Here is a 16,912-nt window from a genome sequence, read left to right as displayed (position 1 = left end):
AACCTCCAAGAGTTTTTTAAAAAGACTAGAAATGGGTAAAACATACCTTTTCCTTCAGATCAATTCAAGAACTACCGATTTTTATCCAGAACTAACTAAAATGTTCTGTGTACACAGAGTGCACAAAAATCTGTGGATTCGGAGAAACTTCTTTGAGTGACAGGTGACAGTCAAGACAATCCTATCACAGCTAATAAAAGAATTTATTGTAAACATATGTATCTTACACAATTATACAGTATAATACAGATAACATGAAGGATTTAAACACTCAGCATTACAAACAGGGGCAATATTTGTAAAGAGATCTTTAACTTGTATCGAGACTCGTTAGAAAGCCAGAGAAATATACCGTAACATTTCAACACACCGTATCATCTGTAGCATTCCACACACACCTGAGCGGGTGTGTGAAATTCCACCACCTCGAACTCCTCTCCAAGCAACTCCCACAGGAACTTCTCACCAACAAATTTTTCTCCCACCACTTTTCAAAATTCAAAGAACTTGTTGCAAACATTTCCTACATCTGAAGGACTAAACAAATGTGTTATTTTCTATCTGCTTTTAACAGATTTCATTTTTCTTCAGCAAACTTTAAATATTATTAATATAGCATCTCCTAGGAGAATAACCTGTGGTTGCTCAGAAATGTAGCAATAGATCTCCACTGCAAGAACCCCATTAAGACCAAGGGGCATTGACCTGCCTGCTTCAGGGTCAGGTTCAGGACTCATTCTGAAACTCCATTCCTCACAGGAAAGCAGGACGCAGGCAAGGAAGCCACAATTTGCAAACAGATACCCAAAGACCAGCTCCTGCATCCTCAAGAGCTGCTCTGGGCATCTCAAAACCCCAGAAACTAAGCCCGCAAGAGACGGGGGCTGGAAATGCATGTCTCATTGCAGAAGATCATAGCACAACTGAGTTTGCCCAAAAGGCTGTTCCCACACAGTCTGCAGGCTGTCATAGCGATAGCGACAGATATCTTGAAAATGCCCTTCTCTTTTGTAAAAGCTGTGTACAGGGGTGCCTGAAAGCAGCGTGGGCTTGAGTTCACTACAGCCTACAAAGAAAGTGTGGGGCCTGCAGTTCCCCAGCTACCTGGATTCCTCTCGACTCTCCACACAGAGCTCAAACACAATCACCGCTGCTCGACTCCTTCACGCTGACCTCAACTGAAAAACTAATGTCAGAGCTAAGCTGTGCACTTTACTTTTGCAGGCAAACCTGCACTCAGCTCACCCGAACAAGCCACAATTATCCTTTGAATCCAGAGCATCTGAAACACCCTTTCTAGGGGGCATTTAAGTCCTTCTCTGAATGCTGCTTGCATTTCATCCATTGGTCCCATTTCCTAAATTTAAGGGCCAGGTTGTGCCACGCTTCTTCAAGCGAACCGTAACTCCCTGTTAGCTCTGATGAACTGAGGGGGGCTTATCTGCAGACCCTGGTTTTATTTAAGGTGGAGAAGACAGGCAGCATCTCACCTGAGGTACATAGTACCTTCTTCAGTTTAAGAACTGCATCAAACCTACGCTACTCTCCTTGGAAGCCTGAAACCACCCTCTAATTGAACTGTCTTCCACAGCTCCTGCACACTACTGGAGTTACCATCACCTGTCTTCTAGCCCAAAAAAAGCACCAAAAGATAACATTTTAAAGATTTCTGTTCCTACCCCAGGCCAGGAAAGATAACTGTAGTTTAATGTTTATAAAAGGCTTTGTATTGTCAAAGCACGGCACCAACAAGAGCGAGGCCTCAGTACACCCCTGTGAGGTAGGTATCCTGCTCCCCATGCTCAGAGATGGGGAAACTGAGGCACAGAGTGATTAAATCAAAGGCCATACAGCAGATCAGAGACCCAGCTGAGATCAGCGCATTGGAGGTTCTGGCTGTTTGACCCATGCTCCATCCACACGACAGCACTGCCTCACAAAACAAGCACTCTGCAAGCATGAGGGTCCAACAGGAGTCCCACCAACTTTACAATGGCTTATTCACACTACTAGCAAGTACCCATGGGGCAGGACAGAGGGGTGGCGGATGTGGGGTGGTTAGGATGTTGTCAGCGAAGCCTTCCTCCACGAGGTGTTGATAGCCAGGCTGCAGACATGTCTCCTACACCGGTGATGTTCCTGAGACAGGTAAGTGCTGGGGTTAGTAGCAGAACTTCTTCTCCTGCAGTCAAGACATCAGAGGAGCTCCCCACAAGCAGCAAATCTCAGATTTTTTGATCCTATCAGGCCTCTCTGTGTTGAGCAGAACTTAAGCCAAAGTGGTGCTGCTCCCACAGCACTTCACAATCCAAGCTGATCGTTAGTGAACGCTGTCAAAACATTAAGACTTGTACAACACAGCTGGTCACCTGCCCTCCAGCACACTCCAAACCTTCTGGCAGCCTGGGGAGGCACTCGCTGGGCAAGCAAAGGGTTTCAGCCAGTCCAAGCCCACAAACACTGAATATTGTCCTTGCTCCTCTCCTTTCCCGTGCAGGACAAGTGGTCAGGCAAATCTTACCAAGGCTGACCATGGGTTGTTCATCTTGATTGAGCATGTGCCAGTCCGAGGTGACCAAGAAAGGTGGCATCTGACACCTCCTCTAGAGAGGCAAGCAATTTGGTGAGGTGACACTTAGCTGAATAAGCTAATGACAAGCCTACCCAGCTGTGCTCTTGGTCACATACATCATGCTTGAGCAGGACTGGCAGAATTTGTTGCAGCCATCAGCCTTCTGCTTGCCCACACCCAAACCTAACCAACCAACCCACCCATCTACTCAAATGAACCACCTTTAAAAGCTGCCTTTGACTTTTCTCATATTCAGAGTGCCAAAGCAACTGTTCTGCCCACTGCATGGGGAAACCAACTCGTATGTAGACTGCATCAAAAAGCGTAATTTCTTTTCTGAAAAAAAATGTTCAATCTCATCAGTACAGCTGTCGTCAGAGGGACCAGGCCTGTGGAATCTCTCACAGCTAGCAACTCGATGCAACCTGACAATGTTTGTTCAGCCACTGAACATACACTTACCAAGTAAACACTGACATTTAACAACTTGATTTGGAACAGAGCATCATTTTGTTGCATTAAGGTGCATCTTTAATTGGAGGTAACAATCTAGTAGCCCAATGATATAAATGTATGTAATAGTGTCCTACAGAAATACTGGATTTGTCAACTCAACTTCAGTCATAAATCCACCTTTTCTGTAGCATCTTCTCTGCTCTATTTCATTGTTCCTCATTTAGTATCTTCATATGTTTGTTTGTGAGGAAGTCAAGAAAGGGAATATTACAGATGGCTTTGTGAATATTCATCACTGTGATCTCTCTTGGAGTCCTGCAGGGAATGCATCAGAGATGCTATTATAATACATAAAAAGACATGTGTCCATAAAGCAGAAAGTCAATAAATTTACTAATGGGGGGGAGGGGGCGGAGAAAAAAGATCAATTAAAAAAAAAGGATAAAAGAGCAGGTGTTAGAGTAACACAGGAAAAGCATTAAAACATCACAGCACAAAAAAGCCACTCTCAGATTACTGGGAGAAATATCTTGGGAACTGGGACAGGAAAATCAAGTGCTGAAGTATTAATTCTTGAACTTCTATAGCATAGACTATGTGTATATATTTCTATATATAACATATATACAAATGTTTAATATATATAAATATTTATATATTGCATACAAGTAAATATTTGAACTAAGCATTTTCTCATAGTGGTTTTGTTTTTGTTTTTTTTTTTTCAATTTGAAGCTATCCCAAGTCATGCTGCTGAACAGAAATCAAATGTGGTCTAATTGTTACCATAAAAATCATTCAGTATCTGAGCCAGAAAAGAGAGTATCAGTAAAATAAAGAAGAGATTATTTAGACTGTTTAAGTTCTGTCTGGCCATGGGCAAGTTGTCTACATGGTAACCTGAGATGGACAAGAGTGAGAAGGTTCTTCCAACAGGTCTCTGTAGAAACCGGTCATCTGCCTTCGAGTGTCACAACACGCCTCACACGTCATGTCACATACAGAATCCTGCCTCAGTTTTTGATGTTGTCTATGTTACCACTCCTTTGCCACTATGGAGCTAAGAGATGACAAACCCCCTCCTAAGGCTTGGATCGTCCCAGAATATAGTTCATAAATTCTGTCGCTCACATGATCTGAGCTAATCTGTCTAAATTCCTCAAGCAGTTCAGCCCTTAGTGCTGGCCTAAGTGGTCTAAGAGGAAAGAAGCTGCTGTACCTGTTGTGAGGAGCTGTCTGGTATGCAACAGCCAGCGCTTGCCGTAGAATATCACTCATAAGCTGTTCAGTGGCCTGTGACAAAAGACAACATTAGGAGACAGCATTATGAAAAGAGGAAAGGAACATGCTATTTGCTCGAGTATCAGTGTAAGCGCAGCTGGAATTCTGGCTCACTTCAATCCTGTATTGCATCAGCAGGGGACCATTCAAGATGCCCAAGTGAGTTTTATTAGCACTCTAATAAGAACTGAGTATATTTAACAGAAAGAAAGAGACTTATAGATGCACAGAGCTCAGACTGCTACTGCCCAGTCTGTTTTCTCTCTGGACCTGCAGAGCCGTATGCACACAGCAGGGTGGATCCAACGTTCCAGAGCCTGTGCTTCAAAGAGCATTTTAGGGCCCTGCCTCTCACACACCAGAGCTTGTTTTGTACATGGCAGATTCCAGCTATTCTCCTGGGAGCTGGTATATATGCTTGTTAGCCACTCTCTGTGGTCACCAGGTTTATGTCAAGATGCTTTCACAAAAACCTCCCAGCCTGGACAGCAAGCAGATGGCAGCCGTATGCCCTACGCACTTGGCTTAATCAAGGTTCAGTCAAAAGCTAATTACGGCTCTTGGCTTTCTGTGCCTGTATCAAGACTAGAGCAGAGGATTCTAGGACGTTCAGTCAGGTAAGCGGGCATAACTCTACAATTATAATGGAGCAACCTGATGGTTACAATCTGTGTCCACAAATGGATGTGCCTGTGTCTGAGTTCAATTATGATAAGTACCACAGAGCACAGCAGAAGTGGGCATGCGAGTGCGTGTGTTACCTGGAATCACTCAGCTTTTATAAAACTCATCTTCTGATAAGCATCAGTCTATATAAACAATCCCCAAAATTGTCTTTGGATTGAAATACAGCAGAGCACTGCTAAAAATAATCTGTGTTAGCCTTCAGTCCAGATCCAAGCACTCCAATTCCATGCTGTTCAAAGCTTTGGTAAGAAACCATCTCTGTTTTTCCAAAATTGATTATGATAGGTAAATGGTTTCTTGTACAAGGCAGAATTGCTGCTGTCTGCAGGAATTCAGCAGTCTCCCAGTAGAGACAAGCCAGGCAAAAAGGAACTGAACACTATTTAGCAAAAAAATAGCTAACCTCTTATAAAATAATTAAGCCTTACAGAATTCTGGTAGATTCCCCCCCTCAGTTCTGAAGGGCAGGGCAAAGCAAGGGGTATTTTCAAAGTTACAGAATGAGTCAGTATCTTGCTGGAGGTGAGAATCTGCAAATCACTATTCTGTGTCCAAGCCAACAAATCAGTCAGAAAGCTGAAAACACACACAGAAGTATATGACACTCTTTGGTCAGCTATATATCTTTCTATACATGCACAAAGACAGACATCAGACTCTGCATCTCCTGATTTGATAAATGCATATTAATAAGGATATTCAATCTTTTTTTCTACATTACTGGGTTAATACAGTCACAGGAAAGTTCTTAATGTGAAGTAATTTCTTACCTTTAAAATCATATCTTCTATTACTGATGCATAAACATTCTTTTGTACCTCAGCAGGCTGAAAAGAAATCCCTATCTATAAAATAAGAGAGAGAGAAAAAAAAATAATATTTCAAATAACACAACCCACATTTTGCTACAGATGAGAATGAGATAACAGAAACAATCTATTACAAAGGGTAGTTAAAAAACAAGCAAGCAGACACTGCAGAACTTTCAGGCAGTGTAATCTCAGGCTTCATTTAAAAAAAAAAAAAAAAACAGTCTGGAGAAAATGAAGCTTGCCCATTAGAACAGCCTGCAGAAATGCCTCTAAAACACAGAGGAAATAAAAGCAGGTTTTAATTTTTGTTTCAGAAAGTCCACACAAACACCAGGCTGTATTGGGCATCTTTGGATTGAGAATGGAAGCTCCATTTTAAAACTGTACATACATTCAATCCATCTATTCACAATCTTCCCTGTACCTAACTATGGCAACTGAAACCACTTTAAACAGTACTCCTGGCACAAAAGTTCCACATCAAGAGTGTTTCATCTCCCAGTCACCCTCTCATCATGCCTGTGCCCTTGCCACCTATGTAGCAAGAGACTAGATACAGTGCAGAACCAAAGTTTTGTCCCTTGATGGCAGCATTTGAGGTGGAGACAGAGATAATTTCTTTCTCCCACAACTGCTGCATGCAAACCCCTCGGCTGCTCCCGTCTCTGCTGGTACAATGGCAAGCGCTCTTTCCTACAAGCTGAGTCAGTCTCCTCTCTTTCCCTCCTGCTGCTGTGATAGAACACGCCCCCCCCCCCCTTTCTTTTACCCTAATTTGAATAGAGGGAATAAACCCAAGCAGTAGAGAAGTTTGCTGCGGTCTTAGCTTTACCGCACCTCCTTTTCAGGAGCTACTACTAAACGCCACTGCTCCAAGCAACAAGCCCAAATCTTTCACATGATAGGACAGGGAGAATTCAGTGCTAGCGCTCCTGTTCCCTCATTTCCCCTTGCTTCTAGCCTTCCAGGATGATTTTTCTGGTGCTAAGCCCTACAACACAGCTACTCTGAAATGACCTCCTGGCTGGCATGCTTCACCTACTCCTGCCAGCACTGGCCAGCTGCGTATCGTCAGTCAGGAGGTCTAATTTTTCCAGAGCATTTATAAAAACTTTCACAAAGCATCCAGAGACCATATAGATGAAAGAAAGGCAACTAAATAAATGTAAGACCACAACAGCAGCTCTTATTAGCTTTATGATTCACTTATTACCTTCTCTGCAGTGTCCCTCACAAACTCTGATGCAGGCAAGGAAGCCAAGTAGAACTTCATCTCCTCTTGTTTCTCCTCCTGTTCTTTCTTAATGTTTATTTTTAATGGCTCGCTAAAGTTGAGAATATCTACTTCCTCTTCATGTTCTGGTTCTCGTTTCAGAAATTGCTGTAGTTCCTCTAGTTTTCGGCACAGCTCCTCACCACTGCTGTAAGATGAAGGGCATTCTGAAAAAGAAGCAACCAATTAAACACAATAGGTTATGGAAAGCTGTTTATAAACACACTCAAAATATGATAAGAAATTAAGGTAACTGGAAGTTATTTTTGCAGTTCCTACCAAACATAAGGATGAACAGAAAGGCAAACAGTTATTGAGAGCCTTCTAATTATATCTTCATGACACTCATGGTCCTCTCCCTCACCTGCCCCTACACCAGTCAAGGTGGCTGCATTTCGGACAAAACCAGGCTAATGCGAGCCTCCTAACCATTCTCACAGAAGCTTTTTGACAACTGGCAAAGCAGTCTGATGCTCTTCAACTTGCTTGGAGACATGGAGTTTTTACTACGTAGGCACCATGTAGCACTAACTCATCTTTTACATTGTGAAAAGTATTATCATGCTTTTTAAGAAGTATCAGAGGACAGATTTGCAGTGGAATTACAAAAGGGTAACCTCTTCTCTGCATGCTCGACACGAGCCAGTAAAACCTTTAGTGGAAATCTACACAATAAACAGATTCTTTTCTTCAAAGACAAACACAAATCTAGTTATTTAGATAGAAATATTAGAAAGTGGATGTAGGCTTCCTTTCCACCTTCAACAACTGCAATGCAGGGCCAGACTGAGCAAAGAATAATCAAATCCATACACTTCTATGAAATACCTTAAATCCCTGTATCATCAGAACAGAAAAATATTCAGCTTTGGGAAAGGGATTATCTGAAGGTGAAACAAGGGAGCTTAACTGTGAAGAAGGGATGAAATTAAAGGTGTGTGTTTAATACATACTAAAATGGACTGTGGAGATCCCAGAGCTAGTACAATAATGTAGCAGCTGCAGTAACACAATGTGAAGCTTCACACGGGCCAATTCATTTTACTTTTGGAGGCAAGTTAACCCCCACTGAGCTCTACGCTGCCGCTGCCAGTTTTGGGGGGTTTTTGTACCTGAACTGTTTGCACGGTAAGTTTTAACAGAGGCTAAGCTTACCCAAGGGCAGAACTGTCATTACTCCCTATGCTTAGTTTGTGTGCCCGCTTACAAATGATTACATTGTGGGCCAAGAATCATCTCTTGTAAGATTTACCTACACTGGGCCTCCAAAGGCCCTGAAGCATAATAAAACCCAAAAGAGGGCCCGGAGAATGTCAGGATTAGTAGGAACAAGGGGCAGCCTCACTTGTAGGCTTGTGCTTAAGGTCTCCAACTTCTGTTATTCGAGTGAAACAAGTTAAAAACCAAAGAAAGTAAGAATCCTCTTCTCCTGAAGCAGCAGCACGTGTGTGCGCATACACACAGCCTTGAGCCGTTTAATAAACAGCGTCTTTGGCAAAAAGGAGTTTTCTGTCCCTCCATACTCACCTGGCTCACTGTCTATCTGTGTCAGCACGTCTTCAATCGAGTCCTCATCGTTCCGCAAGGTCTCCGGGTCAGGTGGAGTGTAGCCATGGCATCGACACCAGTGCACCACGTGCTTTGTTTTCAGGGGTGTAATGTTGTGAAACCTGGGGTGCTTCTCTATGATTTCTTGTAGGATCTTTCTCACTGTCATTGCTCGCTGCCACTGTGACAAAGCAAAAGGAAATCTCATCACACTGGCTAAAACATTTAAGGCTCAGCTATGGCCCAGAACAATAATCCGGGTTGCAAGGAAAACAAAAAGGAACGCAATTTTCTCAGAAGTCAGAATGACAGGAAAAACAAATGTGGAAGATGGTTCTAATCCTGACATTAGGCAGCTGTAGGCAGGTCATTTAAACTCTGCTTTCTCATCCAAACAAAACCTCGAGAAACAGGAACGCACACTTAGAGGGGCACAGACACATTTGTCTTGACTTGTACTGTCTCGTCTCCCGAGTATCACCTAAGATGGCATAGTGCAAGAAATCCACTAGAGCAAAATATGCTGCTCAGAATTTTTGTTTAACTCTTTAATCATTTAAGTTGGCAACAGCAGAGGGTCTAATCAGTTTTAACGTCTTCCCTGTAAAACTCCATAGCAAGATGAAAAACTATGAAGAAATAGGGGGAAACATAACAACCCCAATACAAAAAGGTCCAGATTAACTGAAATATTTATCTTTAGTGAACTGACAATCTATTTCAGCACTAGCATTGCTTATGTCAGATCCCTCAATTCTCCTCCTACAGAAAGCAGACATCCCATGAAAAGACGGACAAAGTATGTTGGGTAAAATTACCGTGACCATGATATGCCACAGAGGAGTGATGAGGATAGAGTGCTAACAGGACAGTTTGCAAAAATTCTGATTTTGAAAAAGCTTCAAAAATATCTTACTTTGAACCAACTGAAAAATGACCTTTAGAGTCCCTTCTGCTTGAGAAATGATAAACTGGATCACTACCTGGACACAAATCAGTGCGTCTTGCAGCAGGGAATGTTTCCATTTAAAATGTGACAGACTGCTTCAGAAAACAAATCAGCCAACAACAAGGAAGGTTCCATAATTCACAAATCCTTCTTGTGTCCCTAACAACTGCTTATGAAACACAGGAGGAGAGGATTACCTCAGCTGCCCTCCTCTTTCCAATATTCCAGCTGTAATACTGTTCCACTGAACTGGCACAAAAAGAGCTTGCATCTTCATCTAGAAAACACAAAGCCAAAAACAGTATTAAATTTTTAGGAAGTGAAGTAAGATAAATTCTGGTTTTGATGTTATTTAGTGAAGAAGAGGGAAATATGTTTCCTGCTTACAGGATTAAGGACTGTAGCTCTCCAACTCTTGCAAATGCTGTGTCCTCTCGGAGCACAGCACAGACATGTCCAGCAGACACTGTGGTTTTTGGATGCAAAACCAGCATCCCTCTCGGTCACATACACAGACATCTGTGGCTATGGGCTGTTTGAAGCCTCTTCTTCCCCTCAAAACTGTAATGAGGTAGACCTGTAAGTCTGTCTTACTGGTCAAAGTTTCTTCCTTTGGAAAATTCCCCCCCCCGCACTAATTATAACAAAAATGAAACAACAGTGAAAAGGTTTCCTGGCAAAAACATGAGGAAGGGATATGAAACCTAAGCAACGGATTCATGAGTGCTACAGCAGGCCAGAGAACTGTATGTAATGAAAGCTTCAGCGTGCTGCCCACTCTTACTTTGCTCACTGTGCTTATCTTGAGAGGGTCTGCCCTACCCAGTCTCCCGGACCACTTGTTCAAAGTGCATTAGTTACCCGAGAAGGCTGATACATTTTCAGCTACGTACATCAGTAAGAGGTATGCAATTATAAAGTACCATAAAAGATTAAAACGTTTCTCTGCAAACTACCACCTTTTGCTTAAAAAAAAAAAAAAAAAAAAAAAGGAAAAACCCCAACAACTTCCAATGCTGAGCTATGTTATCATATTTGCAAGCATTTCTGAAACCCTGGCATTAAATTAAAAATAATATTGAAAAAAATTTTTTTAAAAAGCACATCCATTAAGGATAAACCAGGGAAAAGACAACCTACTTGCAGCCATTACGTGAAGAAGTACAATCTATTTCTAACCAAAAAAACAGGTGAAAGGTAATAACTGGTGACAACATATTTGGCTTTATTGGAAGAACCTAATTCTAAGCACCTTTAGAATAACCCCTGGAGTAAGCTCTCTAGGAGAGCGGCTTCATTTCATTCCATTCCACCTTTTAATAATTTTTGCGGCTACAGAGCATGAAAGGCATTCTGTTGATACACTGAAAATAGAAAGCAAAGCCTTTTCATTTACTGCTTACTTTTTTCAGCAATTAATGGAACCTTCTTCACTATTGCTGTTAAAAGCTGCTGGATGTTCTCCAAATATTCTATGCTGCAAGGGATAAAAAGAATCACAATGAAGAATACTGTTGGAAGCAACGAATCAGATGCAAAAGCTTTCAAAATCACTGCATCATTTAAAGTCCCTAGCCCCAAGGCATTATAGCAATACTAGTATGAGGATAAACTGTTATGCCCCAATCCAGAGAAGGTATTTCAAACAGCCCTTCCACTTGCCAAAGTGTCCACATCTGAAGCTGCATTTGTCGTGATGAAGAAACTGAAGACAGGCTTTTTTGGGCAGGTCTGGAAGAAATCTTGGCATCATCTCACAAGCAGCAACACTACTTTGAGGTATAAGACACACCTAGTAGTGCAGGCTGTCCCAGTAGGAACATGGGATACTGCATGGGAAACTTGGCACTTATGGGAGTTTAGGTAAATTTTACTTAACCAGCCATACTGTATTTAACTTGCAAGAACTGTATTTTCCATTAGTTATTTTATAACTAAGATAATTTCCAGTGTGTACTGACTTAAGATTTATTCCTGTCTCCTACACATACTCTCTATCAGGGTAATGTCTGCAGGGATATTTTGGAATAACAAAACTTTTCAAAACATGGAGACAGGAAAGTCAGCCACTGGAGGAATCAAGAGCAGAAGAAACATCCTACACATTATAAGAAATATGCAGAGAAAATTCTGCACACTGAGTTCTGGTGAAAAAACACTAACAAGTACTTGCAAGAGCATCACAAAACGAGGCACTAGATTTCACAGCATCCAGTGAACAAATACTCCAATGATCTTTATTACTTAATTCCAATTCTGAACCAACATAGGCCTCATACAAAGAAAATACAGAAGTATATGAGCCTTACAAGACTAGAGAGGCAAGAAAAGAGACAGTTCTACTTATTTTAGATGACCCTTTTTTGACCTGCATTTGGCTGGGCAGTTTGCCCTCAGTAAGGACACACAATGGCAATGGGAATTATACAAGCAGTGGATGATAAAGAGGTTTTGGCAGCTTGAGATTTTAGCAAACCCCAAAATAACTGCAGATCTTCAAATAATTTTTTCCCCTTTCATGAGCCCTGCGTACAAATCCATTTACAAAGAAAATATTGCAACACTGTCCGAAACAAATGCCAGCCAACAGGATTAGTACTGATACAGCAGCATATGGGACAGAAGATTTTATAATGTATTTCTAGGTCAAACATAACACTCCTGAATGTATCCCTAGAACCTTCTCCTTTCCCCCTGCTATTTCAAAGGTCAGAAATCCTCATAGAGAAATGAACAATTACTTGATAACGTAATTCCCAAGTTCGGAGCTCTCTTCTGTTTTTACTGCTGCTTGGCCTTCTTGTGTACCCACAGAACTGCAGTTTTGTCCTGTTGAATCAGGCTCCATCTTAACTTCAAAGAAACAGAGCACATTTTAAGAGACAAAAGTACCAGTCAGCCTGATAAAGAATGTCTTGCGAGACTCCACTAAGACTAAGGGTCTTACATAACATCACGTCATTTGTTGTTTGCGTTGTGATTGTTAAGCACGAACAAATCTGGCCTTCAATTCTGCTGAAAGAAAGCCACCAGAATCTGTGTCCCCCGCCACCAAATCTCAACATGCTCACATCTCATCCTTTTTAAAAAAATTTGTATTTGCATAATCAACTGCTGATGTTTTGAATATTGCTGCCTGATCTAGATTGACCTGCCTGCAAATGTATGTTGGCCTTTCTGTAAACAAAGAGCTATACAGAAAACTACTAACAGTTTTAGCAAGAAGTGACATTTCAAAGCGAGGACTTTTTTTGAAGACATCACTGATTTTGACATCAGTGAACTTTCTCACATCTAGGGCAGAACTCTAGTGAGACAGGAGCAGGAGAGACAGAGACGTTCCCAACCCAGAACAGCCAGGCAGTCTGGCCATTCATCTGGAATGGGGGAGACGCATGACAGCTCTGCAAGAACTGGACTTTCTGAGTATCTCTGCTCTGGTCTATGCATTATTCTGGGAAGTACTGTATGTACATCTTTCCCCTGTGTGTGTGTGCGTGCACGCACACGTGCTGTCTACACCTAGTGCTGCTGGAGAGCATTCTCCAGTACATTTCACCATAGTCACTATTACGAGGACCACAGTAACTGTGATTAAATACATGCTGTTCTATGTATTTCTGCAATGATGGATTGAAACAATGAATGTTTAAGGTACTCGTGGTAGCTTTCTAGAACACCCTCATTTCTCTCTGTACTTGCCTATGCTTTGGGATTTGTTGATGGGGAAGTCACTGTTAATTTCCTCGTCCCCAGATGCCATTTTTACTTGATTTAAACCCTACTAACAATGGAAATAAAGGAACCCACAGTCACAGAGTCTACTTTCATAGTCAGGCCACTTCCATAAAGCAGCACCAGCTTACTTCTACTACTTATCTTACTGAGAAATTCCTTGTTACCTTTAGTGATGGATGCTGTAGAGGGACTAGGGACAACCGTACTTGCTGCTGTGACAGCTGTAACAGCTGAAACTTTGCTGGTGGAAAGCGACTGTATCACTGGAGAGAAACAGCAAAAAGCAAAACAAAACCAAACAACAAAAAAACACAACAAAGAAAAGAAAAAAAAAAAATCAAACTTCATACACTTTGACAAATAACCATGTTCAGAAGCAACACAGTGTTTGCAGCACAAAAGTTTAGGGATGAATTTCCTTGCTACATTTTCTTCTACCTCTAACTTTGGACCATGTATGCCAACAGTGACCAAGAGCTACCCTGTGTCAAAGGGGATTTTCAAACACCATCTGTCATCCTCCTCTGCCCTTTACCTTTGTTCATAGGCATGAGTATTGTCTGAACACCTCCAGAAGCTGTGTTTACACCGAGCTGTTTAAGCTGGCTGGGAACTGTCAGAACAGCCTGCTGTGGACTAGACTGATTTGAGTGGATTTTTAGCAACCCTGCAAGAAGAACGGAAGACAAAATGTTAAATAAAACACACCATTTTGTTTATCTCCAGCTACTTCTCTCCCTTTCTGCCTGAACCAGGATGGCATGTAAGCCAGCGGTGCCACCTTCTTAACAAGACACAGTTCAGTGAACTGTCAGACAAGTTTTTCCTGACACAGATGATTGCTAAAATACTGGGGTGCTGCACCACAGTGTGCGCAGTATTACATGCTGCACAGCGCTCGGATATTTGTAAAGCAAGTTTCCTAATTACCTAGGTAATCTTAAGCAAAAGTTGATGTAACACAAACCTTTCAACTGAAGCAGGCTCAGCACAGAATAAAACACTGTCTTGTCAGAACAAGACCTTGTGCTCAAAGGTCTGGTAAGCCAGTGACCGACAGCTCTGCTGTACTTACACAGCCACTCTCACTGAGGTACCCAAGTGCCGCACACATCTCTGCAATTCAGCTCAGCAGCATCCACTGCAGTCAGCAGAGCACAACCAACCGTGTTTTAAACTAAGTGACAAGCCCAAGGCTGCGCAGCAAGTCTGATGAAGGACATACCTGAACTGAGTGTCCCACATCTTTCTGTAACATGCACTGAATACATCCATAAGGATGGCTAATCAAGCTATGAAGCATATTAAAGTGGGGACTGAATTAAATCGCTGATTTTAGGCAAGGCTAAGAGAACAAGCAGGACATTCAGATATTAATAGCTTTATCAATGGCAGCACTTGGTGTCTTCGGTGGAAACCCACGTGGCTCCAAGCTGCGCCGCAGTGCCACGGGCGAGAAGCACTCATCACCTGTCCACCAGCTCTCTCCTCCACAGTGATGACGTCTCAAACCACCACAGCCAGCACTCTAACACTGTGATTTGGGCCTGTGTCCGTCCTTTCTACTGCTAAACCGGCTACTTTCAATATACCTGTATTCAATCTATAGCTAACTTTTATTCAGACTGTGGAAATTTAATAGGCTTCTATTTTAGAACATTGCCAACAGTACATTTCTTAGTTTCACAATGGTAATGTTATACTCACGATTTGTTTCAAGATAAAGTTTCCACTTCGCTCATAATTTCTTATTCTTGTGTAAAAAACATAACTGCCTTCCAAGTACTAGACATGCAAGATCTGGTGAAGATATCTCTTGGTTTGGAAGATCCATAGCACTGGTCAGTAAGGCTTTCACCACCAGGCAAGAAGGCTAACCTAGTATCACCAATTCGTTTTTTAAACATTTTAGTCTCTTTAAGACTCATTTAAATAAAAGCCCGTATTTTTAGAATTAAAAATCTGAGTGCCACACATCTTGGAAAAACCTTTTCTTCCACCTCCAGCCTTCTCAAACACACAGCCCCAGGATGGCCAAGCTCTGCGGTGGTGGCTGGCTCCCTTTAAAACACTGACCCCCAGCAGTTCTTCTGGGGATGTTAAATGGTGAACCAAAGGTCTCCTTTGGCACAAAGCCAGCCTCCAGCAAGCAATTAAATGCTCATAGCTTTGCAAGTCTCTTCCCAGAACATTTTTACCACACTATGAGAAAGTGCATCATTTAAAAGTGTGCCTTGGAGGATGTCCCAAGTGTGTGATGCACATATGTGTCAGGATAGCACAGCAAGGGACCCAAACAGCAAGGCAAGTGAGAAGGGACATTATCAAGTAACCCTATTAAGCTTGATGGGTGGGAGACACTGTTCATTGTGAAACAATGGGAAATTTTGAGATTCTTTTTGAAAAGTTGCCTTTAAGAATATGCATCTGCACAATTTTAACAGGAGGTTTTGGGTTTTTTTTTTCATTTGGTTTGTTTTTTTGTTTGTTCTGTGGTGGCTTTTTTTAAACATCAAAATAACTGCTTCTTTTGGGATTCATGATGAAGTCAGTGCCTCAGGTTACAAAAAAAAATTAAAATAAATCTAGATTATACTCTCATACCTAAATGGCAGTCTTAATCTGAAGGTTACTTAGAATAGCTTGTTTCCTACAAAAAAACCCTTGCTGCTTTGTTTGCAAAAAGGAAAATACTCAACTGCTTACTGCAGAATTGTGGCAGTCGTTAAGACTCTGTTACTTTCAAGCTCTGTGAAACAGAGTGATGAAAAAAAGAGGAGTTTGGAAGACTGTGTATGTAGGAAACAAGAAGAGCTGCTTTAAAAAGACACTGTCAGATGGGCTCAGTGTCACTTGCTTTCTCTTTTCTGTATTTGTACTGTTTCCACTTAGTAAGAAGTCACTTCAAATGAACAGAACATGCCAGCAGGTGAGTTAGGAGTCAAAATGGAAATTTCTAATTTTAACCCATAATACTCAAATTAAACCTGCTATATTTGCCCTCCATGATACAAAAGATAAAGGAGGACCATAAAAGTAAATAAGGAAAACTCCCCTTTACATAAGGGCAGTCCATCTTTATTACCTCTTCTTCATTAACTTGAAACATTCCAGATCCAATCTACATCACTGTACTTAATGGATTTTGACTTCAAAGCCTTTAGTTCCCCCTAATAAACAACTCTCACCTTTCCAAGCCAAACAGAGCAGATGCAAAGCTTCAAAGCCAAATTCTGCTTATGCAGATTCTCCGACTTCAGTGGAATTTCAATTTCAAACTAATCAAGTCTGTAGTATTGCTGATACCTTGATAGTTCCAGCATTCAGTGGCACGCTGTGCTCTTGAACAGGCAGAAAGCATCTTCTAATGAGAACTTGGCATGAAAACTAAAATCCCTCTCCAATACCAATGGGCAACTTACACTGTTATTTGTAACAGATACAGTCAATACACTCATATGATAGGATGCCAAATTATTTACACAGCTCTTTGGCTAAGCCAAAAGTTATGCTAATAAGGTATGCTTTAGAAAACATGACTCTACTTTTACACATTCACAAATGCAGGTGACTATGTTCTTCCATTTTACAGTGAA

The 16,912-nt window shown here is 41.6% G+C and overlaps 1 protein-coding gene across 1 annotated transcript in view; it reads right to left on the bottom strand.

Moving 5' to 3' along the window:
• Window positions 1-269: 269 nt before the first annotated feature.
• YEATS2 (YEATS domain containing 2) overlaps window positions 270-16,912 on the bottom strand; it is a 48,615-nt gene continuing 31,972 nt past the window's right edge. The window contains exons 22-31 of the mRNA XM_059822479.1: window positions 13,852-13,983; window positions 13,481-13,579; window positions 12,320-12,431; window positions 10,982-11,055; window positions 9,776-9,855; window positions 8,609-8,810; window positions 7,022-7,248; window positions 5,767-5,841; window positions 4,248-4,321; window positions 270-3,343 (exon numbers count right to left, since the gene is read on the bottom strand). Of these exons, the coding sequence (XP_059678462.1) occupies window positions 3,235-3,343; window positions 4,248-4,321; window positions 5,767-5,841; window positions 7,022-7,248; window positions 8,609-8,810; window positions 9,776-9,855; window positions 10,982-11,055; window positions 12,320-12,431; window positions 13,481-13,579; window positions 13,852-13,983 (1,184 nt within the window). The 3' untranslated portion in view covers window positions 270-3,234. The remainder of the gene's footprint in view (window positions 3,344-4,247; window positions 4,322-5,766; window positions 5,842-7,021; window positions 7,249-8,608; window positions 8,811-9,775; window positions 9,856-10,981; window positions 11,056-12,319; window positions 12,432-13,480; window positions 13,580-13,851; window positions 13,984-16,912) is intronic.

The sequence above is a fragment of the Gavia stellata genome, chromosome 11 (assembly GCF_030936135.1).
Source record: "Gavia stellata isolate bGavSte3 chromosome 11, bGavSte3.hap2, whole genome shotgun sequence".
Lineage (NCBI taxonomy): Eukaryota > Metazoa > Chordata > Aves > Gaviiformes > Gaviidae > Gavia > Gavia stellata.
This window is presented reverse-complemented; position numbering and strand designations above follow the sequence as displayed.